This window comes from Chiloscyllium plagiosum, unplaced genomic scaffold (assembly GCF_037043375.1).
Source record: "Chiloscyllium plagiosum isolate Xiang-an unplaced genomic scaffold, Cpla_swu_hap1 HiC_scaffold_16, whole genome shotgun sequence".
Classification (NCBI taxonomy): Eukaryota; Metazoa; Chordata; class Chondrichthyes; order Orectolobiformes; family Hemiscylliidae; genus Chiloscyllium; species Chiloscyllium plagiosum.
In genome coordinates, this window is record NW_028270154.1 from 90,901,912 (window position 1) to 90,928,360 (window position 26,449).

Consider the following 26,449-nt stretch of genomic DNA (forward strand, 5'->3'; position numbering starts at 1 on the left):
AATGGATGCTCTCAAAGCATCACTGAAGAGATCAAATATACCCTTGGGAGAACCCAGGTTTGTGATGGACAGAAATACACAAGGTCTATTAGGGCAGACATCAACACATCAGAAACTGTGCGGGTGTTGGGCCAAGGCAAAGCTGAGATGTTTTGGGGGATGTACACAAACCTCCAAACAATTTATTTACTCAACCCTTCAAGCATCATGTGAACTGCATGTGGACGGTCTACAATTCACACACTGAATTTATCCGGCATGTCAGAAACCATCAAATCAAAGTGAAACAAGTCAGCCTTGATTCCGAGGGATTGATTAAGAAAATAAGGTTTCATTTTTCAATCCATTCCACTAGAAATGAGCCCTGGTGCTTCATTTGATTTTCCAATGACTTTCCCGGCCAGCATTACTAATTGTAATGGTTTTTGAAACTGTCCCTTTTCCCAACTTAAGCCTCATTTTCCAAGGATTGAGTAACCCCTCTCATATTTTCCCCCTCAAAATATACCCTCACATGTCTATGTTTTGTCTCTATATAGAATTTCAATGTCCATTTACATGCCCATTTAACATGTTTAACATCCTGCATTTTGCTGCAAACATCCTGTAACACTCAAATGTTGACACTGTACTTTTGACTCATGAGCTTAAGTCATTTACAACTTGACTTGCCACCTCGGGCTGCCCTGGTAGTTCCCATTGTACCATGCAGCAAGGACACTGTGTGCTTAGGAACACCCCCTCCCCCCACCACACCCCCACCCCCGGACTGCACCAAGCTGTATCGCTGGGATCTTTTCATGTTATCATAGCTCTCACTCACTCAGCCTGCCTGGAAGCTAGCAGCGTCCCTGCCTTGTAATGCCTCAGTCCCGTGCTGGACATTCCTGCAGATGTCTGAAACTACTCTAACCTGGATGAGAGCCTGAGACCGTGCTGGTGTGATCTGCTGTCATGGCCTCTACTGCTGGGCCTGGGGAAACAACAAGTCCCACGTGGGCACCATACTATCCTCCATGATCTCCCAAAGTGGAGTGCCAATTCCTGCCCATTTACCATTCCCAGGGTCAATGTGCAGGATAGCTTCAGAGAGATGGGACTTGTGTGGCCCTTTTAATTTAGCATCAGTGCCAGGAGTGCCAGTCAATTCAGAATCTTATAATGGGCTGTGTGTTGTTCCAGGAATGATGCATGCAAAAATGGGTTGGGCGGGGGAAACGACATCTAATGTGATCCTTGTCACAATGGCTAAAACATCAATTAATACAATTCATTTGGCAAGATCCAGCGAGGAAACATGTTTCACCTGGTAGTGAACATTACACCACCGAACCTGACAAAGTTAGTCAAACACCAGTAAGAAATCAGACTTAACCCCTTTCCCTTCCTGATGACCAAGTCTGGGAGCTTACTGTCTCTCTCTAACACTCAAAAGAAAGAACGGCAAATTAAAGATTAGTTAGATGTACCACTAAGCACTTTTTAGTGGGTTTTTTAAAAATCAATTATTCCGTTTATCATTATGACTTAATTGCTGTGACTTTTTTTTTGACTCTGTAATTTGTACATTTTGTTTCCCAAATACCTTAAGTTTATTTTGTAATTCATGTTTGATGGGGCAAACCGGACACAGGGAGAGTATGCTGGGCTGACGGAATTTCGGACAGCTGGCCAATGGGGTTATTTTTACTCCAACAGAATGGGAAGTGCTGAAAATGCTCAGGATATCTGGCAGCATGGCCAGTGACCCTTCATCAGAACTGTTGAAGATTGTGGATCTCAAACATTGTTTGTTTTTCTATCCACAGATGCTGCCTGACCTGCTTAGTATTTCCAGCATTTTCTGTTCATATTACCAAGTTACAGCATCAACAGCTTTCCCATCATATGCTTCATGCCTGGCATTTATAAATGTGGTTAGTTTCCATTTAAAACGAAAAATTATTTATCACTCAATGCAAAGTGTGAGGTTTCTGTTAATAAAGTCCACTAATGGGGACATAAATAGTATATTATTGCAAGTAATTTGGTTGGTGCTAATTTACTGGAAGGCTTTGCCATTTTTAAACTTTGGAGTGAAGCCACAAGTCATGTGCCAATAGAGTATACCATTGTTATTTCAACATCTTCGCGTTTGTATGAAGGGTTCTTGTCTGCAGTGCTTACTGAGCTTTGGTTCTTCTGGATGTTACTGTCTGAATATTGCAAAGGACTACATTCGGAAAAGCAGACAGTTTGCATAATATAAGAACAAAAGGCTGGCTTTTCCCAGCATTGCCAATCTCACTTGGATTCACACTCCGGCTCCTTGTCATTAAGACAGCAGGGAGCTCCACTCTTCTGAGATGAGACTCCACTCAGGACTCCCCCAGAAACTAAAACCTGTATTTCCATTCTGAGAGTTCTTTCAGAGCGTAGAATCTTTCACAACAATCAACTGCCATAGCCTGAACTGGAAAGGTCCTGACAGTTACAGCCATTTTGATAACTGCTATCAAACCAGAAGTACATTAGTTAAGTGTGGTGTTAGGTACTGGGAGGGTTGGTGCCAGGTGGGTAGAGAGGATAAGGCGCCAGGTGGGTAGAGAGCTGGGTATGTGGAGTGCCTGGGGAGGGGGCCAATGTCAAACAGGTAAGGTGTCAGGGCGCAATGCAGCAAGGTATGTTATGCGACGGTGAAGGATAGTCCAAGTTGGTGGGGGGGGAGGGGGGGGGGGGCGTAAATGAGACATTGGCCATGGTACAGGTGAAACTGGGCTGGTAGGTAAGTAGGTGGGTGTGCATGTGCATGCATCTGTGTTGGTGTGAGAGTGAGTGTGAATGTGGGTGTGCAGGTATGGATTTGTGTGTCTGTGAGTGTGTTGGAGTGTCATATTGGCACTGAGAAGAAGGGGAGAGACTGAGACTGGGAGGTGCAAATGAATTGGGAAAGTGTCATTGGGCTAAGTATGGGATCAGTAATAGATACTTAGGATTTAGACAATGCATTTAATAGTCTAACTCCTATGTCACTATCTTACTTAATTTCACTTGAAATTAAGTAAATTTCCCAGGTCTTTCCTTTGGAGCGTGCTACAATGGGGATTCCGTAGAGCCAGATGCAACCTCCCAATTGTGCTGGAATAATAACTGTATGGCCATTGGAAAATGCTCTATATTGAAAGCTGAGCTTCTGCTGGGCTTTATAAATAGGGGCATAAAGTACAAGACATGAGGTCTTGCTTAACCCATAGGAAACAGTTTGATGCCATAGTGACTATTCTGGGCACCAGAAAAATGTTAGGGGAAGAGTGAATGAGGGGGTGTGAGGATGTCAGGATAAGGGGTACTGAAACAGGAACAGCTCCAAGACCCTGACTACTATCCCTACCCTCAAATCCCAACACGGATTCCAATGGAGCTCCATTCCCACCAACTGGAGCAAGTACCTTGACCCTCGATGCTCTGATTTGTGTTGTGTTGCAGGTTATGATCCATTTCCTTGTTTGTCCCCTGCCTCCAACATCATTCTGAGCTGACCTTATCAAAGGTGTTTGAAATTTCATGTACATTCCATGTGCTGCATTACCATGGTTCACTTTTTCTGTTTACATTTATCAAATATGATCTTTTCTTTATGATATGGAGTATTTATTATATACTGCTTTCCAGGGCCGTGATCTGGTGCTCCATGTATGTAGTGAGGGGATGGGCAACCTTAGGGTGGCTGATTCGCCACACCCAGCAGCAAGTAAGCTCTCCACGATCAAATACTAGACACTGAAGAGCTCCCTAGTGAGCCATTGGCAAATCAAGAGTTTCGATACTAAAGATCCACCTCGCCAGAAACTACAGGCCAATCAGATGCCAATGACATTGGAGGTCCGAGATATTCTGTTGGAGGCTCTATCCCTGTTTCATCCTGACCCAGACTGGGGGCAAATGGGGCAGTTCCACTCCTGCCAACAAGCCGGTCACCCTAGTTCCCCAGTTGGAAAACCAACCACTTCTCTCATCTGCTGAGAAAGTAGAAAATTGGGCCCACAATAAAAAGGACCTTTAAGTGATGAGTTAAGGGTCTTAATTTGGGTTGAGTTGAGATGGTTGCACATGGCTTTACTCAGCCAGGACTTAATCGCTGAAGTTCAAGAAGAGGGGTGAGTATCTCTCCAAGGTGAACTCCCCCAGTTATTTACTCTTCTTAGCATTTTCCTCACCTCCTCCACAGAGGAGATACCTGGACCCTAGGTGCATTTCTATTACATCCTCGACAGTAAGATTCTAACATCGTTTCTTGTGTAATTGGTCCTTTCATCTTTCTTTAACTGTTACATCCCATGGCTTTGCCCTTTTTGCTGCTCAAATTCAAACTGTACTTCTTCCACATGTAGACATTCCCCCCATTGTCTTCTCCGTCCAGCACCTCCTGCTCACATGGAGAGCAGATGGCATTGCAACTCCTGCCCTCTATACCTCTGTGATGTAATACTGTTTTCTGCCTTTCCGCGGTCAATAAACAGCCTCTAAACCCTCCAGCAGCTCATCGGAGCATTCCCCACGATGTGACCTGAACCCAAGTAAGGCTAAAGCATGTCAGCTGCAATTTGTTGGCTGTTAAACAGCTCCGTACTGGGCTCACCATGCTTGCCAAAGCTTGTCATAGACTCAGAGTCATAAAGATGTACAACATGGAAACAGACCCTTTGGTCCAACCCGTCCATGCTGACCAGATATCCCAACCCAATCTAGTCCCATTTCCCAGCACCCCACCCATATCCCTCTGAACCCTTCCTATTCATATACCCATCCAGATGCCTTTTAAATGTTGCAATTGTACTACCCTCCACCACTTCCTCTGGCAGCTCATTCCACACATGCACCACCCTCTGGTAGAAAAGGTCCCTTTTATATCTTTCCCCTCTCACCCTAAGCCTACACCCTCTAGTTCTGGACTCCCTCACCCCAGGGAAAAGACTTTGTCTATATACCCTATCGATGCCCCTTGTGGTTTTATAAACCTCTACAAAAGGTCACCCCTCAGCTTCCAGCGCTCCAGGAAATCAGCCCCAGCCTATGATGTGGGAGCTGGCTGATCCCATTGTGAACGGCAGTGACCACATCTGCAGCAAGTGCTGGAAGAACTCCGGATCAGAGTTGATGATCTGGAATCTGAGCTTCAAACACTGCGGCACATCCGGGAGGGGGAAGAGTTACCTGGATGCTTTGTTTCAGGAGGCAGTCACACCTGGGAGATTAAGTAATTCACATTCAGCTAGTGATCAGGCACAAAAGAGTGTGACTGTAAGTGAGGCAGGTAGGGGGAACCGGAGTTCAGGAGTGGAGGAGCCTCAGCCCTTGACCTTGTCCAACAGGTACAAGATTCTTGTTCCCTGTTCGGATGAGGAAAAGGGCTCTGGACAGGATGAGCCAGCTGACCAAGGCACCATGGTCCAGAAGGCCATTCAAGAGGGGGGAGCTAATAGACAAGTAGTTGTTATAGGGGATTCTATAATTAGGGGGACAGATAGTATCCTTTGCAAGCCGGATCGGGAGTCTCGCATGGTGTGTTGCCTGCCCGGTGCCAGGGTGCGAGACATCTCCAACCGGCTTGAAAGGATATTGGAGCGGGAGGGGGAGGATCCAGTTGTTGTGGTCCACGTTGGGACTAACAACATAGGCAAGACTAGGGTGGAGGACCTGTTTGGGCATTATGAAGCACTAGGCAGGAAACTGAAGCACAGGTCCTCAAGGGTCATAATCTCCGGATTACTGCTCGAGCCACGTGCCAATTGGCATAGGGACAAGAAAATTAGGCAAGTAAACACGTGGCTAAGGGATTGGTGTGGGAAAGAGGGATTCCACTTCATGGGGCATTGGCATCAGTTTTGGAACAGGGGGGATCTGTACCGTTGGGACGGTCTCCACCTGAACCGATCAGGTACCAATGTTCTAGCAAAGAGGGTAAATAGGGTGGTCAGTAGGACTTTAAACTTCTGAGTTGGGGGGAAGGGAAAGTGAAAGCGACAGGGAGTATGGAGGTAAAGGGCAAGATAAGCAGCAGGATAGCATGTTTCCAGGCGGATTTAAAATTGAGGCAGACTGAGAATACAGTAAAAAGCAAGGATAACTTAGGACATATGACTTCCAACATCTCTAATGATAAGGAAGTTAGCATTAAGGCACTTTACCTGAATGCTCGTAGCATTCATAACAAAGCCGATGAACTAATGGCACAGATAATAGTGAATGATTATGATGTAGTAGGTATCACAGAGACTTGGTTACAGGGGGGTCAGGACTGGCAGTTAAACCTCCATGGTTTTTCAACTTATCGAAAAGACAGAGAGGTGGGCAGAGGGGGTGGGGTTGCCTTGTTAGTTAAGAACAAAATTAAATCTATGGTATTGAATGACATAGCGTCGGATGATGTGGAGTCTGTGTGAGTGGAATTGAGGAACCACAAGACAAAAAAACATAATTGGAGTTGTGTATAGTGGTCAGGACCATGGACGCAACATGTACCGGGAAATAGAGAAGGCATGTCAGAAAGGCAAGGTTACATTGATCATGGGAGACTTCAATATGCAGGTGGACTGGGTAAATAATGTTGCTAGTGGATCTAAAGAAAGGGAATTCATGGAATGCTTACAGGATGGCTTTTTGGAACAGCTTGTCATGGAGCCCACAAGAGAGCAGGCTATTCTGGACCTAGTGCTTTGCAATGAACCAGACTCTATAAAAGATCTTAAAGTAAGGGAACCCTTAGGAAGTAGCGACCATAATATGGTAGAGTTCAGTCTGGAGTTTGAAAGGGAGAAGGCAAAATCGGATGTAATGGTGTTACAGTTGAATAAAGGTAATTATGAGGGCATGAGAGAGGAACTGACTAAAATAGACTGGAAGCAGAGGCTAACCGGGAAGACAGTAGAGCAAAATGGCAGGAGTTTGTAGGTATAATTGAGGACACTGTACAGAGGTTCATTCCCAAGAAAAGAAAGATTAACCGGGGAGGGATTAGACAACCTTGGCTGACAAAGGAAGTCAGGAAATGTATTAAAGAAAAAGAGAGATCCTATAAAGTGGCTAAGAACAGTGGGAAATCAGAAGATTGGGAAGGATACAAAAGCAAACAGAGGATAACAAAGAGTGTAATAAGAAATGAGAGGATCAAATATGAAGGTAGGCTAGCCAGTAATATTAGAAATAATAGTAAAAGTTTCTTTCAGTACATAAGAAACAAACGACAGGCAAAAGTAGACATTGGGCCACTTCAAACTGATGCAGGAAGCCTAGTGATGGGAGATAAGGAAATAACAGGAGAACTTAACAAGTACTTTGCATCAGTTTTCACAGTGGAAGACATGAGTAATATCCCAAAAATTAAAGGGTGTCACGGGGCTGAGTTGAGTATGGTTGCCATTACGAAAGAGATAGTGCTAGAAAAGTTAAAAAGTCTTAAAATTGATAAATCTCCTGGCCCCGATGGGATACACCCTAGAGTTCTGAGAGAGGTGGCTGAGGAAATAGCAGAGGCATTGGTTGAGATCTTTCAAGAGTCACTGGAGTCAGGAAAGGTCCCGGATAATTGGAAGATGGCTGTTGTAACCCCCTTGTTCAAGAAAGGATCAAGGCAAAAGATGGAAAATTATAGGCCAATCAGCTTAACCTCGGTTGTTGGTAAAATTCTAGAATCCATCATTAAGGATGAGGTTTCTAAATTCTTGGAAGAGCAGAGTCTGATTAGAACAAGTCAACATGGATTTAGTAAAGGGAGGTCATGCCTGACAAACCTGTTGGAATTTTTTGAAGAGGTAACAAGTATGTTAGACTAGGGAAACCCAGTGGATGTGGTCTATCTAGACTTTCAAAAGGCCTTTGATAAGGTGCCACACGGGAGCTGCTGAGCAAGGTGAGGGCCCATGGTGTTCGAGGTGAGCTGCTGAGATGGATTGAGGATTGGCTGTCTAACAGAAGGCAGAGAGTTGGGATAAAAGGTTCTTTTTCAGAATGGCAGCCGGTGACGAGCGGTGTCCCGCAGGGTTCGGTGCTGGGGCCACAGCTGTTCGCATTATATATTAATGATTTGGATGAGGGAACCGGGGGCATTCTAGCGAAGTTTGCCGAAGTTAGGTGGACAGGCAGGTAGTACTGAGGAAGTGGGGAGGCTACAGAAGGATCTAGACAGGTTGGGAGAGTGGTCCAGGAAATGGCTGATAGAATTTAACGTGAGCAAGTGCGAGGTCTTGCACTTTGGCAAAAAGAATAAAAGCATAGACTACTTTCTAAATGGTGAGAAAATTAATAAAGCCAAAGCACAAAGGGATCTGGGAGTGCTAGTCGAGGATTCTCTAAAGATAAACATGCAGGTTGAGTCCGTGATTAAGAAAGCGAATGCAATGTTGTCTCTTATCTCAAGAGGGTTGGAATATAAAAGCAGAGATGTACTACTAAGACTTTATAAAGCTCTGGTTAGGCCCCATTTGGAGTACTGTGTCCAGTTTTGGTCCCCACACCTCAGGAAGGACATACTGGCACTGGAACGTGTCCAGCGGAGATTTACACGGATGATCCCTGGAATGACAGGTCTAACATATGAGGAACGGCTGAGGAAACTTGGATTGTATTCGTTGGAGTTTAGAAGATTAAGGGGAGACTTAATAGAGACGTACAAAATAATACATGGCTTGGAAAAGGTGGATGCTAGGAAATTGTTTCCGTTAGACGAGGAGACTAGGACCCGTGGACACAGCCTTAGAATTAGAGGGGGTCATTTCAGAACAGAAATGCGGAGACATTTCTTCAGCCAGAGAGTGGTGGGCCTGTGGAATTCACTGCCATGGAGTGCAGTGGAAGCCGGGACGCTAAATGTCTTCAAGGCCGAGATTGATAGATTCTTGTTGTCTAGAGGAATTAAGGGCTACGGGGAGAACGCTGGTAAGTGGAGCTGAAATGTGCATCAGCCATGATTGAATGGCGGAGTGGACTCGATGGGCCGAATGGCCTTACTTCCACTCCTATGTCTTATGGTCTTATGGTCTTATTCAGGCTCTCCCTGTAGCTCAAATCCTCCAACCCTGGCAACATCCTTGTAAATCTTTTCTGAACCCTTTCAAGTTTCACAACATCCTTCCAATAGGAAGGAGACCAGAATTGCAAGCAACATTCCAAAATTGGCATAACCAATTTCCTGTAGAGCTGCAACATGACCTCCCAACTCCTGTATTTAATACTCTGACTCTTCAATAAGGTATGTACCTGCAACTCCACTTTCAAGGAGCTATGAACCTACACTCCAAGGTCTCTTTGTTCAGCAACATTACCATTACGTGTATAAGTCCTGCTAAGATTTGCTTTCCCAAAATGCAGCGCCTCACATTTATCTAAATTAAACTCCATCTGCAACCCCTCAGCTCATTGGCCCATCTGGTCCAGATCCTGTTGTAATCTGAGGTAACCTTCTTCGTTGTCCATTATAGCTTCAATTTTGGTGTCATCTGCAAACTTACTAACTCTACCTTTTATGCTCGCATCCAAATCATTTATATAAATAACAAAAAGAAGTGGACCCAGCACTGATCTTTGTGGCACTCCACTGGTCACAGGTCTCTAATTTAAAAAACAACCCTCCACCACCACCCTCTGTCTTCTACCGTTGAGCCAGTTCTGTATCCAAATGGCTAGTTCTAACCTTGCTATCCAGTCTCCAATGGGGAACCTTGTCGAATGCCTTACTGAAGTCCATACAGATCACATCTACCACTCTACCCTCATCAATCTTCTTTGTTACTTCTTCAAAGACTCAATCAAGTTTGTGAGACATGATTTCCCACGCACAAAGCCATGTTGACTATCCTTAATCAGTCCTTCCTGTCCCTCAGGATTCCCTCCAACAACTTGCCCACCACCGACGTCAGGCTCACCGGTCTATAGTTCCCTGGCTTGTCTTTACCGCCCTTCTTAAACAGTGACACCACGTTAGCCAACCTCCAGTCTTCCGGCATCTCACTTGTGACTATCGATGATACAGATATCTCAGCAAGAGGCCCAGCAATCACTTCTCTAGCTTCCCACAGAGTTCTAGAGTACACCTGATCAGATCGTGGGGATTTATCTACTTTTATGCATTTCAAGACATCCAGCACTTCCTCCTCTGTAATATGGACATTTTGCAAGATGTCACCATCTGTTTCCCTACATTCTATATCATCCATGTCATTTCAAAACTCAACAGAGAAGGCATTCCCTGCATATACATTGATCAAATTTGGCATCAGTGACATCATGATCACTCCGGTTTAGCAAATCTGCGTACACACAGGGGACACAGTTGTGTGAGCGAGACCTCTATATCCTCATTCACTATAACTGTGCAGGTACTGCAGCATGAAATGGAACGGTGCAAATCATTCTTACACCCAACCCATCTAATTATGTTGGCAAGTTGCCCCAGTTTGAAAAATGGGCAGCTGCTGCCATGCCAGTCGTTATGGAAATGGGAATTAGATGTAAGTGAACAAAATGTCGTAGGGAGCTGACTATCAATGTACAGTGATGTTCTGTGGCTGGAAGTTAGACAGAATTTCAGAACACAGATTTCCCAGTAAAGAGGCAGGGTAAATATTCTGAGAATAGGGCACAGACTATGAAACTGTGGATGAGGAACCTGAGGTGGGAAGTCATAGTTAGTAAAGGAGATCAAATAGATGGATTCTAGTGGCAGAATGGGAAGAATGGCATTTTGTTGGGATCTGTGGGAAACAGGTGAAATGGGATTGCTGGAGTAAAGGAATGGAATCTCCGTGAAATACAGAGGGCTGTGGGACGTAGTAGCAAAGTTTAATCCCTTACTGCTGAGCAGAGATCAGTTTTGTTACAAATCTTTGTTGTGTTAACAACTTAAGGTGAAATTTTATTTGAAGTACCATTTGTTTTCTAATTAATCCTGGAATTGTGTTGATTTTTTTGTTACAATAAAGATTTTTAAAATAATATCTTATTTTCTTTCTATTGCCATTGTAGAAATACTTTACTTTTTAACACTTATCAGACTCAATGGAAATCAGAAGTATTCTGTAGTGTAGATATAAGGGTCTTATAACTAGTTGGACGTTCTCATAAAAAGCCAAAATAATAATAAAGATACTGAGAGCTCCATCAGTTTTTTAAATATCATTGTATTTAAATAACAGCATTCAAAACATTTGATTCTTGTGAAAAGTAACACACTGATGTACTGATACAGCACTTATTTTTAGAAGTAAGGTTACAATACTTATATTTAGTGACAGATTACTCAAGAGTATGGTGCTGAAGAAGCACAGCAGGTCAGGCAGCATCTGAGGAGTAGGAGAGTCAACAGGTCGGGCGTAAGCCCTTTGTCAGGATGATTCAATGGTGAAAGGCTTATGCCCGAAACGTCAATTCACCTGCTCCTCGGATGCTGCCTGACCTTGTGTGCTTTTCCAGCACCACACTCTCAACTCTAATCTATAGCATCAGCAGCCCTCGCCTTTTCCTAGATTACTACAAGACTTGAGAAAGCAATAAATTAGCTTATAAAAATCAAAGTGATTGTTCGGAGCTGATGCTAAAATGCCTGGTCGTTTTGCTTACTGAAACATATGTCTCTAATGTTACACATTAAAGCCTATTCCCAAAGGCAAATCCTTGTTTCCTAAAAATCTGATTGGGGGTATAAAATTCAACTCCAGTGAGGATGCAAAAGCTATGGCTGTAGATCAGCTTCTCGTACAATGTAATTACATTTTTTTATCCTTAAAGTTGATTTTTTAGTACTGATATCAAACTTGAGTTTTATCAAATATTACCAAATATCTGGTAACACATCACTGTCACTGTCGTCAGTTAACAGGATAAGACATAAGCCTTCATGTTCTCTGGCACTTCAGTAAGCAGAAGAGAAATGTGTTATCAGATTGTGGCATATATTATAGATCATTGAAAGAGTTTATTGAAAGTAGCAACAAGACAATGAAGCAGTGCATTAATGGCCAGATTTTATAGAACTTTTAGCTCACACTCAATCCAAAAGGTAAAAGAACTAAATACTTACTTCACTAATTCTAGAGGTAAGGTTAAATTTGGGAGAGTAGTAGAAGTGTAACTCTGATCTCTAGATACTCACAACAACTTGTAGAGATGGATCTTTCTTGACTGGAGCAGTCACAATGGGCCAAATGGCCTCTTTTATATCATAAATTTTCTATGTTCCTATTTCAAACAACATTTAACCAGTACCACATACTGGTAGAGTTGGTATGTATCACAAGGTACCAGCAATGATCATCTGGGAAATTACTGCACAAATCAGTACTTGTTTGTGGTATTAAAATAGGGTATTGTCTAATACTCCACAATAGTTTTGTCTCAGACTGATTAGTATTCTTTAATTTGCTATCATTGTGCTCATTAGTGTACAGTACATAACTCATAACTCACAAAACCTGCAAGGCAGATTATCTATACTCTTAAACATTTAAAACTGTCTGGTTTTAAAACAACAACTGGACATGGGACACCATAACCATACTCCACTCTTGGTTTGAAGATGGTGCGTTCAACTCCAGTTCTGGAGTCATGAGCACGTTTTTAGGCCTCTCCATCCATTCAGTCCTGTGGGAGTACGGAATTGTCAAAGATGCCATCTTTGGATGAGACATTAAACCAAAGATTCAGTGATTGCGAAAGATCCCATAGCACCATTACAGAAAGACCAGGGAAATTCTTCTCGTGCCCAGGCAACATCTATTCCCCAGCAACAGTAAAACTGATCATCTTGTCACTTAATTACTATTTACTAATTGATTGCACTTTGCCCAATATTACAACAATATTTCATTGGGTGCACAGCATTATTTCCAGAGAAAAATGAATCATACGTCCACCTCCTCCTATTGAATGAGTTGGGCCATTTTCCGCAATTGTTAAATCAGAAGAGATGGTTTTTAGCCCCTAGGCTATATTTGTATCTGTTATAATTCAAAACAGGGATATGGAGAAATAAACAGTACCTTCAATTGCTCAGTCAATTTTGTGCAACTGGATTCTGTTCCTGGTTTAGGGACCTAATTGATTGCTATGTATTACCAAGCAATCAACCTTAAACAACTCACAACATTGATTTAAATTGACCAATAGTCATATGAAAACAAATGTAGGTTTTCTGAAATGTAATAAAAGTCATCACATTGCGTACCTACCAACAGTGCACCATGCACTCACGCTGCTAAACTTCCAACAATTTGGCATGGATGTCTTTTGTTTTGAATGGAACACTAACTTTGAAGAAATAAATTGTCAACTTCTAGCACAATCAGAATACTCACCGCCCCCAACACAAGGTATTAGTGCATGGCATACATAAGTACATGTTAGTATCTAAATTGCACCAAGAGTGATCGCAAATGATTTCACTTCACAAGGGACTGCGACCTGCTCAACTGTGCCTCTGTACAAAATGCAAATAGTTCCCTAGTTTGTACGAAGCTGCTGTCCAGTCCTCGACTCTGTCTAAAGTTCCCAATGCCCATGATATTTGTGCACAGTGACAGTGGCAGAATGTGATCCATGTACCATCTACCAGCCGTTGCTTGTAAAGGTGGGAACATGAAAAGCCTTCAGCCACCATGACTCACTCAAAGCAGCCTCCAGACACCAGTACTCCCAGTACTGGCCAGCATTACTGGAGCCCAAAGACAGCCAATTGCATCCACACAAAATGATAGGAAACATTGACCTCTTCCAGAGCCCTTCAACATGCAAAGGGCACTGACAAAGCAACTCACTGGATCTACTGGTGCTGCCACTTCCACAGGAACTGAACCACCTCCAGACTTGATCTGAAGCCTGACGCAGACCAGGACAGTGCACTGCTGTTCACAATCAGCAGGAGCAGAACTGATGCAGTTCTGAGTAAGCACTGATCGGTCCAAATATAATAACATCATTAAGGCCTTTGATTCATTTAATTTTGTGACGCAATTTTATTATAAACTGGAAAAAGCTTAATCAGCAGAGCTAGGAGCTGGGGAGACCAGTGATTAATTCATAAACTCTTTGTATTAACTCGTTGATAATTACTAATATAAAATTTTGACATATGAGCTCATAAGGGACTGCAAAGTGGTAAGGGTGCTGGTTGAAGCTTTAATAAAATTATTGTAGTTCAAAGAGGAACTTACATTTGCAAAGTATTACGGACTACACTGAAGTTTGCAAACAGAACAAGTTTGTTTTGAATCAGAAGGGACAGGGAAGTTCCTTGGGCACAGACCGTTGATTCCAACTCAGTGCAGTTTATCAATGAATGGGCTAATAGGGTCCCAGTAAAAACAGAAAGAACGGGAAGAGGACCCAGGCATCGAATTTTCTTCAAGTCCACACCGGTGATGGGAGTGCACTTCATCGGAGCAAAACCTGGTCAGCCCTAAATGCCAAGGGCATTAGAGGAGCCATTTTACAGGCAACTTGCTGGAACAGTAATGGGCTCCCATTGCATGGGACAAAAACTCTAATCTACAACTGTTCAAGAAATTGATGATACCAAAGAAAAATAATCTATCCTTCTCTGAAGAAGTGCTAGACGCACAAGTTTTCTGACATACAGGTATTATGTTTATTGGCAAGAGAGCTCATTTTAAACTGGATTGAGTAGTTGATTATTCCATTCTTTTAATGTCAAGCATGGCTGAAATTTTAATTTCCCCAACCATCTTTCATTCAACTTAATGGTGCGGTAGGTATTTCAATAAGAATGTAAGCGTAAGCTATATTTCAGCAGAGAGATCACTGACACCTTGCATGTTATTCTTAATCTTGATTGTTCTTTATTAAGCAGAGAAGCTTACGTGGCTTTGAAGCTTCTTTACTTTTTACCAGTTGAAGAAACTGAAATGGACTCAGTACATATCAGTCTTCATTTGAGGAAACACTATTCCTAGGACCGCAGGTTTGAGTGCTTGGCAGCATGGTGTAAAGACAACAATCTCTCCATGAGTGTCAGGAAAACAAAGGAAATGGTCATTGACTTCAAGAAGTGGAGTGGAGGGCACACCCCTGTCTGTATCAATGGAGCTGAGGTGGAGATCGTCAAAAGCATCAAACTCCTGGCAGTGATAATCAACAACAACTTGTCCTGGGCCACCCATGCTGATGTAACAGTCAGAAAGCACAACAATATCTCCACTTCCTCAGGGAGCTAAGGAAATTCAGTACATCCACAAAGATTCTTACCAGTTTTTATAGATGCACCATAGAGAGCGTCCTGTCTGCATGCATCACAGTGTAGTATGGCAACCACTCTTCCCAAGACCACAAGAAACTACAAAGAGTTGTGAACACAGCCCAGTCCATCACACAAACCATGTACAGGGGAACCTCAATTATCCGTACACCAATTATCCGAAGGAGATCTCGAGGTCCCGAAAGAAACATTACATCAAAGACGTGTTTCCAAGTGATCGCGTCTTTTATTTAAACAGGCACCCTCTCCAAATGACTAACCTCCCCTCTCTCCCCACCCTTTCCCTGGAGTCCTACAGAGGGGTGTATCCTACTCCCCCCCAACCCTCCCCCAGCTTCCCAGGAATAATCTCTCCAACATTGTCCTGTGCAGGGCAAACATGGAACCTGTCAAAACATTGCAGTTAAAAGTTGTGTGTCTGTGTGCTATTTGCAGACTTACTCCACAAAGGCAGCTGCAGCAGCAACAACAGCAATCTAGTTGTTGGTGTACAGTCTGGATGCCCCGAGAGGGGCCGGGGGTGGAAGGGGGAGGTGGGGGGGCTGTGTTGAGAGCGGTGGCTCGCATGCTTTGTGCTGGGGGTTGGGGGGCAGGAGTGGGGTGGGGGGAGGGGGGAGTTGGATGGAGTGGCACCGGCTTGGGAGTGGTGGGGAGGGGGGGGGGGGGGGGGGGGGAGAGGAGGGAAGGTGGATGGGAGCTTGCGCGCTGTGCTGTGGGGCAGAGGCAGTGTTGGACCGGGTTGGGGGGCGATGCTGGACGGGGAGGGAGGTGTGGGGGTGGGGTGGGGGAGGGTCTCATGCGCTGTGCGCTGCTGCTAGTCTCCTGAACAAGGAGCAAACTTTAAAACTCCGAGGCCCAGAGGAAAGGCATTTAAATCGATTTTCCGAATAATCGATTATCTGAGCCAAATAGTGCCCGCCCATCTCATTTGAGTAATCGAGTTTCCACTGTACTGACTCCACCTCTACTTCCTGTTACCTCAGGAAAGCCACCAAAGTAATCAAGGACCCTCTTCCACCGAGCAGAAGATATAAAAGATTGGATACATGTACCAACAGATACAAGAACAGTTTCTTCCCTGCTGTTATCAGACTTTTGAACAGACCTCTCAAATGTTAATTCTGATCTCTCTCTCTGCATTTTCTCTGCAGCTGGAACACTATGTTGCACTTTGTTCTGCTACCCTGATGCACCTTGTATGGTATGCTCTGTCTGTAAAGCATGCAGAACACCTTTCACTGTATCTCAGTACATATCACAACAATAAATCAAACTTAAAAGCAGATTGTACATTTCTCTTTAAGGAGAGGCATGTAAAAAAGGAAAATGATGCATGAAGGATGAAGGCGACCAGTGGCAAGATGACATTCTAGATCTTACATTATTGTTAAAGGAAAACACTGGAAGAGAATGAAGATACAAACGATGTTGATGATTTGTTAAAAGAAGAGGTCCTGAATCTTGCTCTATTCATTAAAGAGACTGTAACTGATAAGAGCTCTCTCGTCTTATTTGAGAAGGACCAAATGTTACTGAAGAACATTATTGGGTAGGCCTTGACACACTGTGAGGAAACCTCCCATAATGTCGGAGGAGCTGGGAATACTCCTGATGGGCAGCAGTAGAAAACAAAAGTGATTTAAACTGCAAAACAAGTTGAATGAAATGTTTGCAGCATGTTTCCATCATTTAAATAGATTTTTATTATTTCTTACTGTTTTCTTTAAATACTTATCATTGTTCTGGATGTAGGTTTGCTCGCTGAGCTGGAAGGTTTGTTCTCAGATGTTGCATCACCATACGAGGTAACGTCATCAGTGAGCCTCCGGATGAAGCACAGGTGGCATGGCCCACTTTTTTTTGTATGTTTAGGTTTCCTAGAGTTGGTGATGTCATTTCCTGTTCTTTTCTCAGGGGGTGGTAAATGGGATCCAAGTCAATGTGTTTGTTGATAGAGTTCTGGTTGGAATGCCATGCTTCTAGGAATCCTCGTGCATGTCTCAGTTTGGCTTGTCCTAGGATGGATGTGCTGTCCCAGGAACTAGTGAGAGAGGGTCATGTCTTTTTGTGGCTAGTTGATGTTCATGTATCTTGGTGGCTAGTTTTCTGCCTGTTTGTCCAATGTAGTGCTTGTTACAGTACTTGCACGGTATTTTGTAAATTACATCAGTTTTGTTGTTGTCTGTATGGGGTCTTTCAAGTTCATTAGGTGCTGTTTTAGTGTGTTGGTGGGTTTGAGGGCTACCATGATGCCAAGAGGTCTGAGTAGTCTGGCAGTCATTTCCGAGAAGTCTTTGATGTAGGGGAGAGTGGCTAGGGTTTCTGGGCATGCTTTGGGATTTGTTGCTGAAAAATCGGCAGACTGTGTTCATTGGATACCCATTCTTTTTTAATACACTGTGTAGGTGATTTTTCTCCGCTCTTCATAGTTCCTCTGTGCTGCAGTGTTGAAATAATGTTTTAATGCAGCTTCATTTGTGGATGTTGGGATGATTGTTTCTGTAGTTCAATATTTGGTCAGTGTGTGTTGTTTTCCTGTAGACAACACATCCATCCTTGGACAAGCCAAACAGAGATACGCACGAGAATTCTTAAAAGCATGGCATTCCAACCAGAACTCTATCAACAAACACTGACTTGGATCTCATCTACCACTCCCTGAGAAAAAGAACAGGAAATGACATCAACACAGGAAATGGCGTCACCACGGGAAATGATATCACCACTCCAAGGAAACCTAAACACATAAATAGAAAGTGGGTCATGCCACCAGTGCTTCATCTGGAGGCACTGAAGATGCTTCATTCCTGATGAAGGGCTTTTGCCCAAAATGTCAATTTTCCCACTCCTGTCCTGCTATGCTTTTCCAGCCACTCTAATCTAGACTCTGATTTCCAGCATCTGCAGTCCTCACTTTTGCCTCACTGAAGAGGTTATCTAGTATGCTGAAACATCTGAAAACGAACCTTCAGTTCAGCGAGCAAACCTATATTCAGAACCTCAACCTGAGCTACAAATTTTCTCTAACTTATCATTGTATTTCACTATAAAGCTGATGTCTTTTATTTCATTTACGAATTAATAGGTATTGTTGATTGATTATTTCAAGGATACTTACTATTTTCTTCAAGGATATTTAATGTTTCTTATTGAAGGCATGTGACTGAGTAAGTCAGATAAGTGGGTAAGGAGCACCTGAGTAGTCAGGTACTGAGGTAGGATGGAGATTGGAAGGATGTTTGCTAGGTTGGGTGGCAGGTGGATAGAGTTGAAACTTTATTGCTGGAACAGCACAGCAGGTCAGGCAGCATCCAGGGAACAGGAGATTCGACGTTTCGGGCACAGGCCCTTCTTCAGGAATTCCTGAAGAAGGGCCTGTGCCCGAAACGTCGAATCTCCTGTTCCCTGGATGCTGCCTGACCTGCTGTGCTGTTCCAGCAATAAAGTTTCAACTTTGATCTCCAGCATCTGCAGACCTCACTTTCTCCTGGCAGGTGGATAGAATAGTAGATGGATCAGTCTGAATCACAGAGAGGAGTTGGTGCTTGTGTTTGGTTTGGGCTGGGAAGGGGGTGTTGGGTGTGGGAGTTGGTTGGGTCAATGGGGAATTAAGGACAGTCATTTGTATAGTTATCGAGGAGTTACAGCAGGTTTTAAATCTCTGCAATCTTTCCTGGTTAACTGTTCCATTCAAATACTCCAACTCTAATTTAGTATTGAAGACTACTTTGGAGGGTTTTAGATGTTGGTGTGATCATCCATCAGAATGTTAAAATTCCAGGGCAATTCTTGGGTAGTCAGAAGTGTATTGTGACTTCCCCACGTTCTGATGACCGACTCCAGTCAAAGCTACTGAAATGACAATCTTCCAATTTGACGATCTGGGTCATGATGTCCTTCCTATTATCAAGACAGCTGTTGTTGAGAATATACCTGATTACAGCTTTGAATCTTCCACATCCTCCAGCAAATCTGCAGATACCAAAACATTACAGAGAAGTTTCTTGTAAATCCCAATTTCAATGGAAGTGCCCAAGCAGATACGTTTTCCTTTAATCTTCAAGGATATCTTCTCTCATTGATAAAAGTGAAATCCTACTTGCTGCTGGAATTCTCATTATATTATTGTCTGCAGAGGAGCAACCTCAAGCTGAAGAGAATGTAGCAACAGTAATACTATGTACAGGAGAATAAACTCTATCTTATCAAACGTATGAAGAAATTAACATTTCTTCCATTGTCAGAAGAGTGTTCTAAACGTTCTTTGTTCTTCTTTTTGTCGATTAGATTCATTCCTGGATGAGGTATTGAATAGTACTTTCATTTTTACAGCAGCAACAGATAATTTTATTTTAGTCATTCAGGGATGTGGGTGTCACTACGAGGCCAACATTTATTAACCCATCTTGATTGCCCTTGAGAAGAGGATAGTAAGCTACCTTCTGGAACCACTGTGGTCCATGTGGTGTAGGACTGTCACGGTGCCATTATAGAGGGTGTTCCAGGCCTTTAATCCAGTGGCAGTGAGAAACGGCAATATTGAACCAAGAAGGGGAATTTGCAGTTGTGGCGAACAGAAGGAAGGTTCATTTTCTCAAGCAGTTACTTTAACCTGTCCTCCATGTGCAAAGGAGAAGAACATTCAGATTTCAGTTTGCTGTCTTCCCATTTACAGGGTTTTATGCTTCTGGTCCTGGTGATCTGTCTCCTGAACCAGTCCATCTTTGATCAGTCCACAATGCTTTTGTTTTCAAGTCATCTTAAGTTCCCCAGCCTGGGTACTGGGTGTTCTGAGAAGCTGCCATCCCAACTGGCCGATATATTTGCCTTTTAATGAGAAGATCCAGTTCCTCAAAACAAGCCAAGAGCACAACTAGAGATTGTCGTTAGGAGAGATTTGGCATTGGAAGGGTTTGGTGGAGAGGGAGGAGTCATCAAATGAAAATGTCAACAGTTCATGATGTAAATGCACTGAGCCAATTTGTGGGATATGCAATATATGGAATGGATATCCATACGTTAAAAACAAGACTGCAGGAGCAATGACGAAATCTGAAGTCAGATCACATAGGACCAATACTTCAGTGTAGAAGGTTCTAGTGAAATTGAGGACAATGATGCCTCTGAACAAAGTGTAAATATTCATCAGCTTGCACTTGCTAGTCCTTGTCTGTCTAAAACTGCCAAAATCTGCTCATAATGTTTGTACAACCTCAACCCCACTTCCAAACAAGTCAATGTCAAGATGAAAAATATCAGTTACAGGCAAAAGTTTTGAAAGTATACTAGGTATGGAGTTATTGACAACTAAAAATGCTCCAACTATTTAGAAACGCCAATGACATCAACAATGAAATATTAATGGGTGCAAAATGTCAAAACATCTTTGAGATGACCAAGACAATGTATGTCATTATGTTTAAAGTAGTCGAGCTGCCTTATAATTGAAACTCGCATCATTTCTAATCACCAGGTATTGGGAATATATTATAACTTTATTATATAGAGCAATTTCTAACATTAACTTGGATTAAATTGATTTTACTTCTTTTGTTAAAAAAGTACCATTTATCTTTTAACAGCAAGCTATTTCTTGATTATACCTTGATCTGAATGTTCTGAAATGGTCCAAAACATATCACCGACAAAGCAGGAATAATTCTAAAACAGAATAAAATTATGCCTTCAATTGTAAAATGATCTAATACATTGTGTACCTCCTTGTATTTGTTCTTTGCAATTTCCTTCCTCCTCCTATTTTATGTGTGTTATTTTACCACCTTAAATCTGCACAATTTTTCTTCTTAAGCTGCTGGTCTTATCTTCCTTCTGCATCTCCTTTTTTTTTGCTGTTACCTATTTACCTCTTCTTCCAATACTAATACCAGTACCATTGAAATTCCTCTCCTTCCAATTCTCTGGTAAACACAATGGATAAGTCCGAATAGTAGCTACACACCTCAGGATTTTAATCTCTACCAATATATTAGTGTGACTCTTCCATGCTGATAAACGAGGTGTGTGTGTGTGTGTGTGTGTGTGTGTGCGTGCGTGTGTGCGTGCGTGTCTTTTTAACCAGTATAACGAGAAATATTACCATGAAGTATTCAAAATGATGAGGTTCAGAACTGGAATGCAGGCCACTTTAACTCAACATGGAAAGTCTTTTTTTTTAAACACAGTGTCAATCTCTGAATCTTGGTGCCACAGAATTACATAGAAATTGTAAAACAGAAACAGGTTGCTCAGCCCAATCAATCACAGTTGAGTGCTCTTCTCTGTGTGAGCAATCGTGTCATTCCCATATGTCTGCCATCTCTAATTCCCATTTCCTAATGAACTATCCAATCTAATCTTACATACAAACATGGTTTCTGTTTCAATTAGTATCAGGCAGTGGATTCCATAGCTAAAAGTTTCTTCCATTTTTTAGTAGGGCTTTGTAGAAAGGCAGTCAGTTAATGAAGAAAAGTACATTAATATAATCCACCAAAGGTTAGGATAGAAAATTGTATGAAATATCTAAAGATAAGGAAGAACCTGGGCATTGTGTAGCCAACCTTATACAGTCACATCAGACTGAGTAAGTTCCCCCTTTACATTTATCTGCCAATCTTGGCAATTGGACTGTTTCAGAACATAACCTTATTATCTCCAAATTCCCTGAGAAGTCGTGGATTACATATTGATAATGCCATTTATTAATCGAAGGATTTCTCTCATCTCTATCTCCACTGTTTTAAAAGCTGAAAAGAAGCAGACACTCTAAACATAACTCCATCAATAAACACATCAACTTAGATCCCATCTACCTTCCCTTGAATAAAAGAACCAGAAATGACATCACCCACCTGAAGAAACCATGATCTATAAATAGAGAGGTGGGACATATCATCAGCACTTCACTGGAGACTCTCACTGATGATGTTACCTAGTCATGGTGACAAAATATCTGAAAACAAATCTTCCAGCTCAGCGAGCTAACTTACAGACTTAGCAGAAGCCCTTTCTGTGCAGCCTTGCTCAACTTGACCAAAACAAGAAAAGACTTACAAGCAGCTAATCGCATTGTGAAACATTGAACTCCCTGCTTTAGTCTGTCAGTGATCAAAACTGCACAGCTTAACAGGTGTAGATATGTGAGAATGTGGAAAGGTTATAAAATTAGAAGTTGCGAAAACAGACATACACTTGATTAGAAATAGAGTAATTTTTGAATTAAAGCTGTAGATTATTTGAAGCCTGTCACTGAATTGACCATGACTATTGTAGATAAATCCCCAAACTCAGTGCAGTGCAGAGTTTTGAAACTTGCTGTCCATTAACGAAGCATGCATTTTCTTATTAGTTAGAAATTGGACTGGGTTACTGCAGAACATCCTACATTTCTTACTTTCAAACAATAGTGAATCCGGATGAAATCCAGCTGGAAAGACCTAATGTTAACTAGAGGCACAAATCTAGTCTGTATTTGTCACATACCTCCTGAATCGGCTAATTTCAGATTGTCAGTGTTATCTTCGTAAGTGTACAGGGCCCTGTGGAGAGAAGGAATTCAAACCGGTTAATCCCTTTGCCACCACAACATATCCAGCCATTTGAATTTTTAAAAATTTGGCAGAAACTAAATAAATTAATGCCTGTGGTACATTTACTCTATACTGTATATTCTTTGCATGTTCAGTGATTCACCATATTCAAGTTTCCTCAGTTCTCCAACTGGCCACAGCATTAACACATAAATCGGTTTCAAAGATAAAGGACATGGAGATTCATACGACCAAACTGTATAATTACACTTGGAATTCCACATTTCTACAACACAGTAAGTAACCCCAAACATAAGTGAGCAGGGAAATAAAGAAAAAAAATTGCTATTTGCCTATTGATTCCAGACCTTGCGTAATAAATCCCAACAGAGTCTAAATAAGAATGTACATTTATTTGGCAGTCTCGGTGTATTTTCACAGAAAGTGAAATAAAATTCTTTCCTTTCAATCCAGTTCCTAACCAGCTATTTAGTGGGGAGTAAATACAGATTGAAATGACAAAGTGTAGGACTACAATAATTCCAAAAAGTGAAAATAACCAGACATTAGAAAATGGAGAATAAAAGAATATGCTGACACATTGATGAAATATTGGAGAGATATACAGGAGACTTTGTGAGGACATAGAACAAATAGTAAGATGGAGGGAAGCTGAATGCTTTTGGTTTTGTCAAATTTGAACTGGGAAAAAAAACTCATCTCAGAGTAAGCTGCATGTAATAAATGGGAAGGATGACAAGGAAATAAGACTGTGGGGACAATTAATGTTAGGTTTAGTTAGCATAGATATGAAAGATTAAATCTTATTTAATCTACTGGAAGATTACATATTTCTTTCTGACCTTTCTCTTCAAAAATAGTCAGATTAAAACTTCAGAATAATTGTCAATATTACATCCTTCGTTAACTTATTTTTGATGTAAAACTTTCCACAATGCGATGCTTCCATTGTGCTAGCTGTCCAGGAATAAATACAATACAATAATTGTATTGTCATTTCAGTCTGTATTGATCCTCACTAAATAGTTCATTCAGAACAGGATTGAAGGTAATGAGCTTGTTTTAAATACATAATCAATGCAGTACCAAACACTTTTGCAAGTCATTTTATGTGTCCATTGTTCTGCGAATGGCAATAGAAGGTCCTTTTATCCTTGTTGGGAGCTTGCTAATTTTGTATTTGTATCAATGTTCCCCATTATGGGCGGCACGGTGGCACAGTGGTTAGCACTGCTACCTCACAGCACCCGAGACCCGGGTTCAATTCCCGCCTCAGGCGACTGGCTGTGTGGAGTTTGCACGTTCTCCCCGTGTCTGCATGGGTTTCCTCCGGGTGCTCCGGTTTCCTCCCACAGTCCAAAGATGTGCAGGTCAGGTAATTGGCCATGCTAAATTGCCCATAGTGTTAGGTAAGGGGTAAATGTAGGGGTATGGGTGGGTTGCGCTTCGGCGGGTCGGTGTGGACTTGTTGGGCCGAAGAGCCTGTTTCCACACTGTAATGTAATCTAATCTAATTCAGAATCACAGTTTATTAAGCTGTCCACACCAATATTTGTGCATCCCTTTAAGAAATTTAAACAGCAGGATCATGCTGTATTACATTTTCATTTCAAGTGTAGCTCAGCAAGGGATACAAAAATCTAGGCCCTATTGTTTAATTCCAGCTAACAGGAATACTGGATCGATCAGATCTCAGAATATAACCTGGCTTGATAGATCAGGAGTCTTTTTTTGCAATGTTGTTTCCATGGTGTTCAGTCATTGAATATATTTGCATGAGGCTGCCAATATTGTTTTAATAAAACACAAGTTTATTGCACAAAACAAAAAATCTATATTAATAAGAAAATTTTGAATGATCTTCATATAAATATCAACCAGAAAAAAAGCAACCTTTTCCCCAGCACCATCCTTTACCAGCATTCAATCCCAGAATCAATTCCTAACAACTTTTTTCTTATTCAACTGACAAATTTGCAAGTATTTCCTTTTGCTGACTATTTCAGCTGCTGCAGCTCTATCCCATTACATTAATGTTACTGCCTCCCTGGTAGCTTGGTAGTCTCCTAAAAGAGCAGCGATGTAACTTGAATATTCAACTAAAGACAACAATTGAGTTCAAATTCTGTTAAAGATTTGTCCTGATCTGCTTCTGGTAGGAGCAATGTAAGAAAAATGATGGTACAGCCCACTTTAGGACGATTACCACAATTACAGCATGTGAATATCCTTAGCTGGACCATTTAGACACAGCAGTAGAATATGCTGCACAAAATCAGATGCCAAACTTGTATCCCCTAGAAATCATATAGTTAATAAAAAAAGTTTGCATAAGTTAGAATGGCTTTGTTTTAAATTGAGTCAATCTCAGGGAGGCTGCCTGAACCTTTTCATTTCACCCAGAATGGAGCAGCCAGCTCCACCTATCACTCGACAGTTCATTAATGGAGTTGTGTCTCCTTCTCTTCCTGGTTTAGACTGTCTGCAGGAATAACCTCCTGATTAATGAAGTCATGTTTGGTCAAAAAACATCTCCCCATAACTGCAGTGTTCATTTAAACTAATCATAGTGCAAGGTTTATTTAATGTCAGTTTCCATCTAAAGTACAAAAAAAAAACATTTGTTATTAACAGAGCCTCCTCAGACATTGGACATGATCATGGTAAGAAATAAATTAATAAATTTGACAACTAGTTACTAATCAAGAGAACAAACAGTCACATGTGGAAACACAAAGAATTCAATGAAATGTTGAGAAGATCTTATTAATATTAAATGTTATGACATTAAATAAACCCTGTAATCTGGTTAGTTTAAATAGAAACTGTAGTTATGGATTTGACCACACATGACTTCATCAGAGTACTATTCCTACATGCTTTCTAAACAATGAAAGGAGTCAGAAACAGTCAGTTTTTGGCTTTGATTTGGCACCAAAATTGTCTCTACCCACCTCCCAAGAACCACAATGTATTTTCTGAATTAACTGAAGAACACATGATGCTAGCAACATCCTCAGTGCACATACGAAACAACATTGTTAAGTGCAGAAGCACCCAGAGTCAGCTGTACAAAATAGGTGATCCCCTCTGCCTCAGATACAAAGTGTAACATCACAGAGAAGCATGGTCTAGATACACAGCCATGCAACTATCCACACAGTTTCTGATCTCAGTTGTGACACTGAGTTTCTACAGGCAATGACTTCATCCTTGGAATAATATTATTAGTAACTCCTGACCACTCCATTGCAGCTCCCGACTGACAGTAGGCGATTGCCCTGACTGCTGGTACTGGAGAAAATCCCATCGAACTCTTTCCAGATTTTACTGGAGTAGTTCTCATAACTACCTCCAAACGGACCCCACCACCAAGGATATATTTCCCTCCCCTCCCCTATCAGCATTCCGTAAAGACCACTCCCTCCGTGACTCCCTCGTCAGATCCACACCCCCCACCAACCCAACCTCCACTCCCGGCACCTTCCCCTGCAACCGCAGGAGGTGCAAGACTTGCGCCCACACCTCCCCCCTCACCTCCCTCCAAGGCCCCAAAGGAAACTTCCATATCCGCCACAGATTCACCTGCACCTCCACACACATCATCTATTGCATCCTCTGCACCCGATGTGGCCTCCTCTATATTGGGGAGACAGGC

The 26,449-nt window shown here is 42.1% G+C and overlaps 1 protein-coding gene across 3 annotated transcripts in view; it reads right to left on the reverse strand.

Moving 5' to 3' along the window:
- The window catches only part of LOC122556823 (drebrin-like), a 228,033-nt gene that overhangs the window by 60,823 nt on the left and 140,761 nt on the right, over positions 1 to 26,449 (reverse strand). For all 3 annotated transcript variants that reach the window (XM_043704031.2, XM_043704034.2, XM_043704033.2), the window contains exon 2: positions 22,724 to 22,779. In XM_043704031.2, coding sequence (XP_043559966.2) covers positions 22,724 to 22,779 — 56 coding nt within the window. The remainder of the gene's footprint in view (positions 1 to 22,723; positions 22,780 to 26,449) is intronic.